Source organism: Panthera pardus, unplaced genomic scaffold (genome assembly GCF_024362965.1).
Source record: "Panthera pardus isolate Hobbes unplaced genomic scaffold, ASM2436296v1 HiC_scaffold_15, whole genome shotgun sequence".
Taxonomy (NCBI): Eukaryota; Metazoa; Chordata; class Mammalia; order Carnivora; family Felidae; genus Panthera; species Panthera pardus.
The window spans coordinates 20,754,255-20,766,567 of record NW_026526710.1 but is presented as its reverse complement, the minus strand read 5'-3'; the positions used below and the strand labels follow the sequence as shown (position 1 = coordinate 20,766,567).

General features: G+C 41.2%; 1 protein-coding gene across 4 annotated transcripts in view; it reads left to right on the top strand.

The window, feature by feature from the left end:
* Positions 1 to 12,313, top strand: part of GRK3 (G protein-coupled receptor kinase 3) — a 131,842-nt gene that overhangs the window by 49,767 nt on the left and 69,762 nt on the right. For 3 of the 4 annotated variants that reach the window (XM_053902229.1, XM_053902228.1, XM_053902230.1), the window contains exon 3: positions 11,773 to 11,846. The exons of the other annotated variant lie outside the window; for it this stretch is intronic. In XM_053902229.1, coding sequence (XP_053758204.1) covers positions 11,773 to 11,846 — 74 coding nt within the window. The remainder of the gene's footprint in view (positions 1 to 11,772; positions 11,847 to 12,313) is intronic. 4 annotated transcript variants of the gene reach the window in all.

Sequence of the window (12,313 nt, the reverse complement as noted above, 5' to 3'; positions counted from 1 at the left end):
GTGTTAGTATATAAGGCTACCAGAAATATCTGTGGCAGATTTTTTTGTGAATATAAGAGCATTCATCTTTTCATTCCTCTTGGGTAAACACCTAGGAGAGGATTGTTGGGTTGAATGGCAAAAGTCTGTCTGTTTGTGTATTTGTTTATTTAGAGTACAAGCACACATGAGCAGGGGAGGAGGCAGATGGGGAGAGAGAGAAAGAGAGAGAGAGACAGACAGACAGGCAGAGAGAGGGAGAATCTTGAGCAAGCTTCATGGTCAGTGCAGAGCCTGACATGGGGCTCAATTCCACGACCCTGGGATCATGACCTGAGCTGAAATCAAGACTTGGACACTCCACCAACTGAGCCACCCAGGCGCCCCAAAATTTTAAATCAGCTTATTGACTTCTACAAAAATTCCGACTGGGTTTTTGACTGGGATTGTGTTAAATCTATAGGTCAGTTTGGGGAAAAATGACATTTCAACAATATTGAGTCCTCTGATCTATGAACATGGTATCTCTTCCCCTTTATTTGGATCCTCTTTGGTTTTGTTCATTAGTATTTTGTAATTTTCAGCATACAAATCATGTACGTATTGGCTTAGATTTTTTCTCGGGCATTCTATGTTTTAGTGTCAGTACAAATGATACTGTGTTTAAATATAAATTTCCCATTATTTATTGCTATTATATAGAAATATTCTATCAATAGTGGGGTGTGCAACAAATTTCTGAATAAATCTAATTAGTTGAATTCTCAAATTAAAATTTAAGGATCTCTTGGTTCCATTATCTCAGTAAAAAAGATGAATTCTAATATTTCAAGGTGGTAGTTTAAATAGTTTATTTTTTATGTTCTATTTGAATGCCTCTTCACTAACTTAGGAAACTTTATCCTTCATTAAAAAATAATTTGATTATTAAGAGCTTTTTGTTATTTTGCACAGCAGAATTCTGGCAAGTGTTCACTGTCTTTGGTTGATTTTATTTAGATTTTTGGACCATCATGGTACTGATTTCTTTTCCTGTCTGGGTGCCTTCATGGGGTTTTCCAACTCGCCAGTTTGCTGTGTCTGATTTTCTTCTCTGTGACCTCATGACTGTTAGTTATGTTTATGTGTTCTTCACCATTCATTCCATGCCTTTATAATTTGATTAGTTTTATTTTATTTAGAGTAATAGAATCTTAGAATTGAAGAAATATGGAGATTGGATAATCTAAGGCCTTTTCTATTTATTTATTTATTTATTTATTTATTTAATGTTTGTTTCTTTCTTAGAGAGAGAGAGAGAGAGAGAGAGAGTGTGAGCATGAGTGGGGGGAGGGCAGAGAGAGAGGGAGAAGGATCCAAAGCAGGCTTCAGGCTCTGAGCTGTCAGCACAGAGCCTGACACAGGGCTTGAACCCACAAACTGAAATCATGACCTGAGCTGAAGTCAGACGCTTAACCAAGTGAGCCACCCAGGCGCCCCCCCCCCCTTTTATTTTTTTTAAAGTTTATTTGAGAGAGAGAGAGAGAGAGAGAGAGAGCAAGTGGGGGAGGGGCAGAGAGAGAGGGAGAGAGAGGATCCCAAGCAGGCCCCACACTGTCAGCACAGAGCCCAGTATAAGACTTGAACTCACGAATTGCAAGATCATGACCAGAGCCAAAATCAAGAGTCAGATGCTTCACCGACTGAGCCACCTGGGCTCCCCTGAGGCCTTTCCTTTTAAACTTGAAAAAAAACGTGCTAATATCAGAGACCCCCCCCAACACCTGTTTTGTTAAGTTGTTTACGTGGAAGGTTAAGCTAGGAGGTCTAATGTATAAACACTTCTAATCCTGGTTTAGAGACAGTCTAGTGCGGTTGATGGAACCATGTGTTGATTTGTGTTGTGCTAGTGGGTGACAAGTTACAAGGAATTATTTTAAGGGGTGCTGGAAGGAGTTGAAGAACATTTCTAGAAATGTGGGATTTGGAATGGCTGCACAGTGTGGTTCATTCTGAAGGCCATATGGAAATGCAGTGCATGAAATGGTAATCTTCACATTGTTAGAAAAAAATATTTTAGAGAACTCTTGGAACATGTAGCTCTAATTTTCTACATGAAGTCACTTTCTCCCCTCTCTCTTAGAATTAAGTTTAATTATAGTGGAGCTTATAAGCATGGCTCTGTTTAAATTATATTAGCTTTCCCATTATATTGTGTTTATTCAAGAACTCTGTAGCTTTTAGGTGGACGGAAAATTACTAATTATAAAGGGAATAAATATTTGAAAAGCTAGGTTTATAGCAATAATTTCTGTTCGAAAAATCCACATTAAAAATTTTAATTATTCAAAGCCAAATTTCAGTTTTCTTTCGTATCACTTCCCTTTCTTTTCCAATAAATGGTATAGAGTTTCAGTCTTTTTTTTTTTTTGAGAGAGAGAGCATGCATGCGTGTGTGCACACAAGTGGGGGAGGGGCAGAGAGGCAGAGAGTGAGGAAGAGAGAATCCCAAGCAGGGTACGCCCTGTCAGCACAGAGCCTGATGTGAGGCTTGATCCTGATCTCATGAATCGTGACATCATGACCTGACCCAAAATCAAGAGTCAGAGGCTGAACCGACTGAGCCACCCAGGTGCCCTTCAGTCATGTTATTTTTTATGACTTTGCCTTTTTTCTTGTAACTTTTTGTTTTTACATACATTTAAGCATTATAGTTTGCTCTAATTTCAAACTTAAAGCAAAGCGATAAGAACAGTTCAAGGAACTCCTACGTTCCCCTTAGATGGCTGCACCATCGCACGTATCCGGCCACTTTTGCTTTATCATTCTGTCTTTCACTGCGATTTGTTTCTGAACCACATGGGAGCACTTTGGAGACCTCACACCTCTTGATCGTTATCTATTTCAGTTCGTGTGTGTTAAGAACAAGGTCATTCCCTTAGATAACGGCCCTGTGGCATTCAAAATCAGGAAACTTCACCCCAATGCAGTACTGTTGTCTAATCCACAGACTATGTCCAGATTCTAACAGTTGTCCCCAAATGTCCATCTTGGCTGTAATCTTTCCTAGCCTGGGATCCAGTTGTGGGTCAAGCTTGCTTTAATTTGTCACCACGTCTTCGTTCTCCTTTAATCGGGCCAGGTCCCTTAGCCTTCTTTGGGTTTCTGGACTTCACATTTGAGGGGTACAGGCCAGTTTTGTAAAATGTCCCTTTCTTTTGGGTTGTCTACTCTTCCCGAGCAGTTAGGTTCAGAGTATGCATTTTGCCAGGAAGACCGCAGACGAGATGTGCTGTTCCCAGCCTGTCGTGATGCTGCTTGGTCCCGGTGCCAGTGATGTTAATTTTGATCCCTTGCTTAAAGCGTGTGTGTTTTCCTTTGTAAGTAATAAGTAATTTATGGGAAATTGCTTTCGAGACTATATAAATATTATCAAATTTTTACCCTCTGTTTTAGCACGCCTTGACTTGTGTACTCCATTATTCCTTCTGCTAATTGGCATTTGTCTCTAAGGAAGAGCTTTCCCTCTGTCCTTCCCTCCATCTTCCTTTGCCCTCTTTCTCCTTTCCCTACCTTTTTCCTTCAATTTTTCCCTTCCTCATTCCCTCCCTCCCCCTGTCTTTCTTTCCTTCTTCCTTTCTTTCCTCCCTCCCTCCATCCTTCCTTTTCTTTCTTTCTTTCTTTCTTTCTTTCTTTCTTTCCCTTTTTTCCTCCCTTCCTTCCTTTTCCTTTTTTCTTTTTTCTTTTCCTGTTTTTCTTTCTTTCTTTCTTTCTTTCTTTCTTTCTTTTTTTCTTTCTCTTTCCCTTTTTCCTCCCTTCCTTCCTTTTCCTTTTTTCTTTTTTCTTTTCCTGTTTTTCTTTCTTTCTTTCTTTCTTTCTTTCTTTCTTTCTTTTTTTCTTTCTCTTTCCCTTTTTCCTCCCTTCCTTCCTTTTCCTTTTTTCTTTTTTCTTTTCCTGTTTTTCTTTCTTTCTTTTTCTTTCTTTCTTTCTTTCTTTCTTTCTTTCTTTCTTTCTTTCTTTCTTTCGTTCTTACCTGCCCCTCTCCCCAATCCATCTATCAGTGTGGACTCATGGATCCTTAGTTTAGCCAGTGGTAATAATCCATTACAATATTATTTATTTTGATGTCCTAGTTGCCCTAGTTTTGGCTAGTGGGAGCCTCTTCGAGCTGGTTCCTGTGTCCTGTTGATATGTCCCCATCATCCTTTGAGCACTGTCCTACTGTGTGGGGTAGTAAGATGTCTAGAGCTTAGCTTGGTATTCACTGTCCCTGCTGTAGAATCAACCAGTCTTTTCTTCAAGGGATCGTAGTTCCTTTTAATAGAGCACGGTGTTTAGAGCCTGCAAACTTGTACGCTAGACGTGTTCATTGCTTCTAGGTCTTCTTGGCTAAAGAGCAAGGAGTATGTATGTCTGTTTGTGTATATCTGTTTGTCTAGCTGGTTAAAAAAGTGAGCTCAAGAGGCGCCTGGGTGGCTCAGTCGGTTAAGCGTCCGACTTCAGCTCAGGTCATGATCTCACGGTTTACGAGTTTGAGCCCCACATCGGGCTCTGTGCTGACAGCTCAGAGTCTGTCTCCCTCTCTCTCTGCTCCTCCCCGACTCTCACTCTCTCTCTCTTTCAAAAGTAAATAAACATTAAAAAAATTGTTTTAAATGGATCTCAAATGGATACCCTGTTCCAATCCTTTAGTACAGTATACATGCTCTTTTCTTTCCTTGTTTTATCCCTTTTCCAAGAAGGCTCCTGTCACCCTCAGTGTATTTACTCAATTGTAGAAGCCTAGAACACATCATGAATAGTTTTAGAACTGCCAACTCATGCTACTGTGAAAAGCAAACCTACTAGCTAGAGTTAATATTTGCTTAGAGTAAATTTTACGTGCAGTACTGTATACAGTTTCATTCTGATAAATGCATAAACCCACATAACCCACACCTCTATCAAGCCACAGAACATTTCCGTCCCCAGAAAGTTCCCTCATGCCCTTCCCGGTCAATTTCATGTCCCCTTTTCTTGTTTTATTTAAATTACAGACTAGTTTTGCCTGTTCTAGAACTTCATATATAGAGAATTCTATAGTATATACTCCTTTATGTCCGCATCTTCGGACAAGCAAAATGACATTTACTTATGTTGCTGTATGTATTAGCGTTTGTTTTATTGCTGACTAGCCTTCCTTTGTGTGAAAATATGACTATTTATCCCTCAGTCGACGGATTTTGGATTATTTCAAATAAATTGTGAACACCCCTGCTATGAAGATTCATGTATGTCTTTTTGGAGCCGTATGTTATCACTGGGTAAATACCTAATAGCGGAGTTGCTGAGTTGTGTGTTAAGTGTGTGTTTGACTTTATAAGAGGCTTTCAGACTGTTTTCCCAAGTGAATATACATTCTGCAGCGTGCTCAAAATCTGTATTAGTCTGGTGTTCTCCAGAGAAACAGAACCAATAGGGTGTGTGTGTATGTGTGTGTATGTATGTGTGTGTATATATATATATATATATAGAGAGAGAGAGAGAGAGAGGGAAGGAAAGAGAGAGACACAGACACAGACACAGACACAGACACAGAGAGGGAAGTTAATTATAAGGAATTGGTTCCTGTGTTTATGGAGACTGGCAATTCCAAATCTGCAGGGTGGGCTGGCAGGCTCAAAAGCCCCAAGAGAGCTGATGTGCAAGTGGAGTCCGAAGGCTGGCTGCCGGCAGAATTTCTTCTTGCTCACGGGAGACTGGTCTTTTCTTCTAGTCAGGACTTCAACTCCCTGAATGATGTGGCTCCCAACCCCATTATGGAGAGCAGTCTGCTTACTCACAGTCTGGTGTTCCTAACTACCCCCTCCCACCGCCCATTCTGTATTCCCTTTACCTTCTGCAAGCACCTCAGCTGGTCATGGTTGTTTACCTGGTGGGGTGACCCAAACCTTCATTCCTGAAGGGTCTGGGCCATTAGCAAACCTGCCTGAATTGGGTTCTTGTGGTTTTCCATTGACGTTAACAACAGAGCAGGGCCATACTGGGAGAGAGGGGGTCTCCTTCCTGTTTTCCAGACATACTCTTCCTTCCCTCTACTCTGGAGGAGCAGTTCAATGTCCCCTGGATCAGTCACCCCAGCCCACACAGCGACTCCCTTCTTGGCCTGTGGATTCAGAGGCATGAGGAATCCAAAGCAGCATACGTGCTCCTCAGCGAACGAGAGTTCTGGTTGCCAACATACAGTATGGTCAGTCTTCTTAGCTCTGCCGTTCAAGTCGTTGTGCAGTGGTTTCTCAAAGTGACTTAATTTACACTGGCATGATGATCAACGATGTGGAGTCCATTTCATGTGCATAATGCTCCTTTGTATCGCTTCCATTGTGAAGTGTTCAAACTTCTATGCACTCTTTTATGGTGGTTTTCGTTTAAAAATTGATGTGTAAGAGGCTTTTAAAAAAACTATATATAAGTTGGGCATAAGGCCTTTTTCAGACTTAAGTTTTTGTAATATTTTATCCCCAGTCGGTGGCCGGTCTGTTTTCTTAATTGTCTTCTGATGAACATAGTGCTAAATTTTGATCAAGTGTAATTTATTGTTCTTTTTCTGTGTTCTGCCTCGGAAATCTTCTGCGTAAATATTTTCTGTGAAGGTATTCTATACATTTTCTAGAAGTTTTAGAGTTTTACCTTTTACATTTAATTCTGTCATCAATCTTAATTTAATTATTTATAAGGCGTGAGGCAAGGGTTCCTTTTGTTTCTTTTTCCCTCCGCCTTTGGATGTTTTTCCAGCACCACTTGTTGAACAGACCTTCTTTTCCCAATAATTGCTTTAGTGCCTTTGAAAATAGGTTGGCCATCTAAGGGAGGGAGTTTTTCTGGATCTTCTGTTCTGCCCCACTGGTTTAGTTTTATGCCAGTACCACACTGATTACCATGTCTGTGTAATGAGTCTTGAATTGGGTAGTGTAAGTCCTTGGACTTTTTCTTCTGTTTCAACATGTTTTGGGTATTCTAGGTTTCTTGCATTTCCCTAGACATTCTAAAATGAAAGCCTGTCAGTTTCTTTAAAAAGCCTCCAGCGATTATGACTGGGTTTGTGTTGAATCTAAAGATCAATTTTGGGAGACCATACATCCAAGCAAGACTGAGGCTTCCAACCAATAAACTGAGTATATCTTTCTATTTAGTCAGGTCTTTAATTTCTATTAGTGATATTCTGTAGTTTTCAGCAGAGTAGTTTTATATATCTCTTCTTTATGTATTCCTAAGTATTGATTATTCTTTGATGTTATTGTAGATGGACTTGTTTTAAAATTGTGATGTGATGGGGTGCCTGGGTGGCTCAGTCAGTTGAGCGTCCAGCTTCAGCTCAGGTCATGATCTCATGGTTTGTGAGTTCAAGCCCTGCATCGAGTTCTGTGCTGACAGCTCGGAGCCTGGAGCCTGCTTCGGATTCTGTGTCTCCCTCTCTCTCTGCCCCTCCCTGCTGGTGCTCTGTCTCTCAAAAATAAATAAAAATGTAAAATTGTGATGTGAGCATATCAGAACGTCATTAATGCTTATCTAATGGCCTTGTACCTTCAGGCCTTGCTAAATTCACTTATATATCCTGGTAGTTATGTTGTAGACGGGATTTTCTGTATAGATAACCAGCTTGTCTATGAATAGAATCGGTTTTAATTCTTCCTTTCTTTCCATTTTGAATAACTTATTTCCTTTTCTTGCCTTATTGCACCGGCTAAGACCTGTAATACATTATTGAATAGGAGAGAGATTAAACATTTTAGCCTTTTCTAATCTGACACACTGTACTCTGTTCATCTCACAGCCCAGAGGGGTCTTATTGGCGTTCTGTATGGACATTCATCTCCTTCTTTTTATCATCTGTCTCAGCACTTTTTAAAATTCCTTTATCTCATTTACCATAAATTGCACTTATTTTATTTGTGTACTTCTTTGTTTTCTGCCCCTTATGCCAACCCATAAGCCCCTTATGGGACAAGTTCTATTTATTTTCACTATTGCATCCCCAGTGTAGAGCACAGTGGCTCTTAGTAGATACTCAGGAAGTGCTTTGTCAAATCAGTCAATATTGGTAGACACTTTTACAATTACACAGTCTATCCTTCCCAGTGTTAGAATCTCCTTGGCAAAACGTGGCACAGACATTATTTCTTGTAAGACGTTTTTCACATTTTGCTTTCTCCTTTGAAAAAATTTTAGGAGGTAACATTTCAGAATTTCTAATAGACATTTATATTTGATACTTTAAAAAATTTCTTAATTGGTATTTTATAAAAAGCAATATAAAAGTTATATTTGGGGGCGCCTGGGTGGCGCAGTCGGTTAAGCGTCCGACTTCAGCCAGGTCACGATCTCGCGGTCCGTGAGTTCGAGCCCCGCGTCAGGCTCTGGGCTGATGGCTCGGAGCCTGGAGCCTGTTTCCAATTCTGTGTCTCCCTCTCTCTCTGCCCCTCCCTCGTTCATGCTCTGTCTCTCTCTGTCCCAAAAATAAATAAAAAACGTTGAAAAAAAAAAAATTAAAAAAAAAAAAAGTTATATTTGTATATTATAAAAAGTTCTCATTGGTATTTCATAAAAAGCAATACAGTTCTTTCTCCTAATTTTTGCAAAATAATTGTGACAAATTGGGATGGTTTACCTTTTCTGGATGTTATATACACCCCAAAGTTAATCAGTATTCAGGCAGTTTGCAGTGGTCCAAATATAAAAATAGGGGTAAACACATCCCACAGTTATCTAGTAAAAGCAGGTATCAGGTCACTATTTTTTATTCTTTAAAATCTGGAGAAAGCACACTGGTGAAGTGAATCTGTTAGGCAAATTTTTCCTTATTTTTGCCCTTTAGCTTTGGTTCTAATCTGTAGAATGCTACATTTGGTGTGTGTGTGTGTGTGTGTGTGTGTGTGTAATTTAAGCCCAGTGAAGGGAAATTGCTTTCAGCCTATAACACAGTGATCTAGAATTTATCCAGAAGGCAAAATACCTTTCTTCTTGCTGTTCCATTTTAACAGCTGCTGGGACAGAAAGTAGGGCTTCAGTTTGTGTGCAGACATGAGGAAAATCATGGGGCTTTTCCCTGTAGAGTGTTACAGTCATTCTTTGGCTCATCCCACACATTGACAATGGAAATTGCATTAAAGAAGCAGGTAGAAACATTTGTAGTTGGGTGTGCATTCATTCATCTCCCTCCCTCCCTTGTTCTCCTTCTTTTCCCTCCTCCCTTTTCCTTACTTGCCCCTCATCTCCCGTTGTCCCCCCTGCCCCCTCCCCCCGACCCCAGTCTTCCTTCCTTCCTTGGTTCTTTTTCCCTCACCCCGTCTGTGTCACGATGTTCTTGTTCCTGCGTATGTAGGTACAGAATAGGACCTACATGGTCTTTCCGTAAGCGGCTTCCAGTGTTTGTGGGGGAGGTAGGTAATAAAGAAGTAAACCAACATATGCATATGATCATTTGTGCTAGTCACAAGTGCCGTAGAGAGTGTGTGGTACGCACATGTGTGTATGTGCACATGTGTGTCTACATGTGCGTGTGTGTGAGAGAGAGAAAGAGAATGAAAATTAATGAGAATCCTACCAGGCCTTAGGAGGGGGTGTGTGAGCTGAGCTCTGCAGCTCTACAAGGTCAGGGCAGACAGCAAGTTGGTAACCCGGAGAGCATATCAAGCTTAGTGTTAAAGAGCGCATGGAACGCAGGCCCACGGCCTCAGCGCAGTGAGCTTGGGAGAGAACAGTCCAAGCTGGAGGAGAAAGTAAAGCCTCGATTCCAGAGGGCATGATGGGCCGTGGCGAACAGCCTCCCCTTGATTCCAAGTTCAGCCCAAAGCCGGTGGCCGGTGTAGATGCATATTAGTTCGTGCTGTCGTCTAGGCGTCGCAGAAACATCTCTCATGGGATCAAAAATAGCCTCAGTTCTCATTTTAGTTTTCTCTCCCCAAAATAGAAAAATACATGAACCAAAACCTGACACAACTGAAAAAAGATGAGCAAATCCACAAGTACAGATGAGGATATCAACAGTCCTCTGTTGATAATGGATAGAATAAGGAGACTTTCAGTAAGGATTTGGAGGAGGGATTTGAACAGTCCTTGTCAACCAACTTGGCCTCATTGCCTTTTTATTTTGTTTAACGAAACACTCTACCCTATACCCTTTTTTTCCCCCGAGCGCCCATGAAGCATTCACCTGCGTGGACCAAATTTGGGGCCAAAGCCAAGCTTCGGTAAATTTGAAAGCATTGAAATCCTACCGAACATGTTCTCTGGCCACAGCAGAATTAAACAGAAAACAGTATCATAGAAATACCCGAAAGCCCCAAAATACCTGGAACTCAAACCGCACATTTTTCTGAATGACCCATGAGTCAAAGAAGAAATGCCAAGGGAAATTTGAAATTACGTACTTTGAAATGCCACGAGTATGAAAAGATAACCATTGCTCGTGTTTAAAATAAAAATGTTAATGTGCAGACAGGTAGAGATTTGCCTCGTCCGCTCTTTCTCTTTGTCTGCTTCCTGAATTTCCTCCTGGTCATGTGTCAGGGTGTCCTCAGTGCCTGGAGATGAGGTGAGCTTGACCATGTCCCTGATGCCAGTCTTTGCCCGACCCTAGTTGGTTTGGCCTGGTCCTAATACTTCCTCCTAGTTCCAGTCAGTGAGCATCTACCATTTTCAGAGGTCAGCTTCCTGGAACTGTGGAGGGGAATGTATGGAACCGTAACAGACAGGTTCAAGTGACGTGATTTCCTTAGGGAACCTCAGATGAAATCTGTCAAATCTGCTTCTTCCGCCTCTCTCTGTCCTACCTGGGGAATTCTGGCCTACTTTCTCCCTACGTCTTAGACTCTTCGTTGAGTCTTTCCTTCAGTTCCCATCTGTGACTTCTGTTTCCTCCAGCCGTCCCTTCTTCCTTCTGACTTTTTTTTTTGACTGTTTAGTTGTTTTTTACTTTTAGTCTCCCACCCTCAGCCTGGTATCACCCTGTCCTAGTCAACTTCATTCAGTCATTTAGGCTTGACTATATGCCAGGCATTAACCTAGGCATTGGGTTTGCAAATGCTGGGGCTGGGGCGGGTATGACTTATAAGTTAGATAATCGGTTGGAGTGTGCTAAGCACTTTGACAGAGTCATGTGGGAAGGGTTACGTAAATAAGCATTTGTTCAACAAACATCTAGTGGCCTCCTGCTGTGTACTGGGCACTCTGTAACAGAGGTGGTATTCCACTCTTAAGGGGCTGATGGCTTAAAGGTGAGGCTTGGAGCTATGAAGGAGCAGAGCACAATCTGGGAGTGGGTAGTCTGCTTTGGCACAAGGTATTTGGGGATTTTGAAGGACTTTGAGGTAGTAAGTATAAGAGGAAAGGCTGGTGGGAAGGTCTTGAAAGCCTTTTAGTAGAGTTCGGTCCTATTTCCGTGGGTGTGGTATTTATTAGCTTTATGAAGACTCTTACCAACACTTACACCATGCCCATAGCTCTTATTTCTTGGGTGATTCTTCTGTTTGCTGTAGAGACCAGTAGCCCCGAGGAGCATTGATCCCTGGCTCTGTTTATCATGCAGTTTTTAAAAGTGGGAGGGAGGTTGCCAGTAGAGAAGGAACCCCAAAGCAAGGAGCCAGGGGTGTGGTACTCTTACCTTACCCAGAGTATTTCCTTCTAGGGGGTAATTAGCCCTTTGAAGTCTTTATTATTATTTTTGAAGGTAGGGGAGAAAGAGGTTGAGGTACAAACATATTACTTTGAAAACACCCTGTGGGGTAAAAATTCAACATATTGCCCACCCTGAAATTTTTTATTCTTTTCCTTTAGGTTTCTTGCTATTTAAAGATTTTTGTTTGAATGAAATTAATGAAGCTGTACCTCAGGTGAAGTTTTATGAAGAGGTAAGAAGTAACTGTTTTACTGATGCTTTTATCTTAAAAGCATATTTAGACTGTACTTTGGAAAATATTGAGACTACTAAGTGTCTTACAAATATGAAGAAGTTCATTGACTATAATTAGTAGTACAAAGTATAATATGTAGTTGATTATAGATACTGATGACATCTATGAACATCCTATTTTTAAGGGCGCTGGAGTGCTCCGGGAGCACTTAGGAACAGTCGGACTAAAATTCTAGAGGAGGGATTACTATTGAGAGGGACGCTGAGGATCATCAGTGATTTGATTTTCTGCAGAAACTTACCGACTCTGGAAACGTAAGCTGAGGCAGAGGGCTGCTACTGAGTGAAAGAGAAAGTAGCAACATCTTCCGGTCACACATGGCTGGAGTGACAGATTGGGAGACGTGGTGGGAAAGGGGAGCCTTGGACACACAGCTGGTTTTCCCAGTAAGACATTGGGAAGGC